This window comes from Stylophora pistillata, chromosome 8, assembly GCF_964205215.1.
Source record: "Stylophora pistillata chromosome 8, jaStyPist1.2, whole genome shotgun sequence".
NCBI lineage: Eukaryota > Metazoa > Cnidaria > Anthozoa > Scleractinia > Pocilloporidae > Stylophora > Stylophora pistillata.
In genome coordinates, this window is record NC_142526.1 from 14,517,603 (window position 1) to 14,520,960 (window position 3,358).

Here is a 3,358-nt window from a genome sequence, read left to right on the forward strand (position 1 = left end):
CTAAAGGAAAGTTAATTATCGGTCTACTCGTCGCTCTAAACTACAAGGCTTAATTTACTTTGTATCACACTGAGTTGAGTTAAAAATAACAACGCATGACAATTGCCATAGTAAAATGCCTTTTCGCCTATCAAAAAAAATTGCATTTCTATGGTAAGGCATGAGAAATATGCGTTATTTGATTCAGTGGAGACTAACAGATGTCGATTAATCTTTTTTCATAGTTTACTTTACATCGTCTGTAAAATTTGAACAATGAACAAATAAAATCATATTGAACAAATCGATGGATGCAAACATGAATTGTTTCTTCTACAAACAAGTCATTCGAAATTTGACCTCCACAGTTTTTTTTCTGTCCAAAAGGCCATCTATTCTAAGCCGTAATAATACTCTCAATGTAAACAATGTTAACACAGGAAAAGTCCCCATCGTGCAGGATATTTTTACATAAAATTCTGTTGTGTTTCAATTCATGATCTGTACAAGGTTTATCATGAAATGAAACCAGTTCGTACGTGGAAGGAATGGTTTAAGCTGTTCCTTTTCGAGTTGGTTGGGTTGTAAGAAAGCATATCACCGTAACAAGCTTAGCATTTCTAACAAAGTACAGACGAGCGCCAAATTTGATAACAGCGCTCTCAAAAGTGAACAATGATAGGACTTCCGGTCAATAGTTAAGTCATCTTAATTATCACCGCCCTTTTCGGTCAAAAATTATCAAGATTACACTCTAGACAATTGCTGAAGGCTTGAAAATTCAACGTTAAAGAGCTATGCATTGGCAGCGTGGTATAAACGCTTCAGGTTCTAAGTTTCAGTCATTAGTTTGGCGCCAAGCTGAGAGGAAGCGGGGAGCCAGCGCTAAGCCAACTGAGCTGAAATGATACAATGCAATGCATTTATCTACGCACGCTTTCATTTCTGCAAATGGTATTCTTGCCAGCAAAATCAACTTCGATATTCCGAACACTATTTCAAAAATACCGCGCGTAAGGAATCTAAGAGGATTGCCTCTGAAAGGTTTTTACAACTCGCGTAGCATTGACGTCTCCTATCGAATCGATGGTGACGAATCTGTTCTGATGAAATCATGGATTCGATTTCTTTGTAAACAAATGTGTAACAGTGATGGATATTTCAAAGATAACATCAGATGAACTTAAGCCAGTTTGATTGGTATCATTCAAAAAATGTTCACCGTCGGACATTAATAGGGATAGACATCAACTACCTGGTACGTGCGCAAAGCCAAATTCAAGTCAAATTCAATAGCGTCCAAATTCCGAACCATAACTTTGAGTCACACGTTTCGTAAAAGATGGAACAACAGAAATAAAAGTAACAACTGCTAGCAATTGTAAAAATTCTAACCTTACAATTAATTGTTGTTTGTTGAAAATAGGCCTTAGCCGAGTCGTAACATGGTATACCAAAATATGTTGATTTCACGACCCCGCTTGAGAACAAGGAAGATGTTGGACTTCCTTCATACTCGACAAGATACTTTTTTTTTTACCAGAGACTAGTTAACATTGATTAAATATTGTAAACTTAACACAAGCAACAGTACCTGAGAAACGAATGCCAATAGCTAGAAGAAGCGGCAAGAGCAGACAATCCTTTGATCTGTAATTAAACATTTGGGATAGCTAGTTACATTCGACGTGACCAAAAATCTGAATTAATTCTCAGGTAAGAACAACAGCACATGAAGGATAACTGCTTTTCTAAAGACTCGATGACAAAATAGATGACCTACCTAAAAAGGACCATGGTTATTTACGAAAATTCCTCACTTAAGTTTGCGTAGAGAAGGTAGACGCGTGATGCTACAGTTCGACCATACACTCTTTGGCACGCGCCCATCACCACTAACCTTTATGCATTGTTAAAAGTGATTGACACCTGTCTTCTTGTTGACAGCAGCGACTGCAAGAGCGAGGTAGAAGATCCGGTATTACTGAAGTGATCAGGAGATGTAAACTGATCGGCCAACTGAGCCGCCTACACGTTGCATGTACATTGTTGCAAAATATCTATTTATCATCTATTTTTTATATTTTGTTAATGGAAGTTGAATTTCGTCGTAAAGTGTTGCGATTAGACAAGTCACATTGTCCTAATAAAACTGATAAAACAGCTCGCAAACTAATGTCACCAAATCGTACCTTGCTTTGCCTTATAACTGTTTTTTGTTGTTGTTATTGAGTCGATGGGTCTTCAACATATCCCATATCTAATTTTATCAAAAGGCTCGAACAGCTCAATATTTGTGGAAGACCTGGTTTTCAAAATCCCTTTTCGTTTGCCAGAATTTGAATATATACACAAACTCCGTTCCCATAAAATAAATCAAAAGATACACCTGTCTGTCGTTAGCATTGTAAGAGTGTTTGGAGACGATTCAAGGAGACGTGATGTGAACACCAAAATAATCCAGAAGGACCCAGAAGGTTTTGCCGCCTCTAAAACGTAAACTGAATCAATTGCATCCTACCCAGTCTCCAAGCGATCAACTGCTGAATGAACTCCTACCACCTTTCATCAGTCTTGTTTCGGTGTTTGTTGTTTCTAAGAAACACTGTTCTCAGGAGAGCGGAAACAGGTTTTATTTTGTATGTGCTTGTTTTTTTCTTTTCAAGTACTGCAACCCGCAAGGAGATGGATGGCGTGAGTCTCTGGAGAGTGCATGATTCTGCTTTCAAATTTCAATGCATTTTTAAGATTTTTTGTATCATTATTGTTATTTGCTTTCTTTCTTGTTCGTATTCATTTTATCTTTGTGTTCTATTTTTGTGCTTTTTAGTATGTTTGTTGCTTTGTTTGTTTGTTTGTAGCTTCGAATGTCAGACTTATTATATGGCAAAAATTAATGACGGCCAGACAAGTTTCAAAGCTGAAATTCTCTGTTCTTTACCAAGGGATAAGCAATTTTTATATATTTTATGAACTAGGAATTGTTGGGACACAATTTTGTGTCAATCAATGTTTAGGGATGTAGGTGGGATGGAATTAGGGATATTAGTTGACATCGGATCGACTTCTTAATTGTAGCCCGAAGAAATTGCATGCAAAATTGTTATCACACTTTTCTCACAATACAACGCAGGCAAATGAATACAAGTGAGCTCATTGCTCTAAAACAAAATACTACGGCTTCTCGTACTTCTCTCGTACATAGATTTTTATACCCCAAGTTTAATTTTGAACCATGGGGGGTCCCACTAGTCCGTTTTTAACCTCATTGATCGTTTCAAGCGATCTTACTTCCGCTGAGATCATAACACATTTCGTGTAGACATTTCAATTTGTCTGCCTGTGGTTTTACGCACTTCCCCTTATTAAGCCAACAGCC

At 37.3% G+C, this 3,358-nt stretch overlaps 1 protein-coding gene across 2 annotated transcripts in view; it reads right to left on the reverse strand.

Annotated features, from left to right (window-relative positions):
* LOC111338418 (mannan-binding lectin serine protease 1) overlaps positions 1 to 1,916 on the reverse strand; it is a 12,044-nt gene extending 10,128 nt beyond the window's left edge. The window contains exons 1-2 of one of the 2 annotated variants that reach the window (XM_022944909.2): positions 1,763 to 1,916; positions 1,574 to 1,629 (exon numbers count right to left, since the gene is read on the reverse strand). In XM_022944909.2, coding sequence (XP_022800644.1) covers positions 1,574 to 1,629; positions 1,763 to 1,776 — 70 coding nt within the window. In that variant the 5' untranslated portion in view covers positions 1,777 to 1,916. Of the gene's footprint in view, positions 1 to 1,573; positions 1,644 to 1,762 lie in introns of those variants that run through there. The other variant, XM_088731941.1, reaches the window with a different exon arrangement.
* Between the last annotated feature and the right edge of the window lie 1,442 nt (positions 1,917 to 3,358).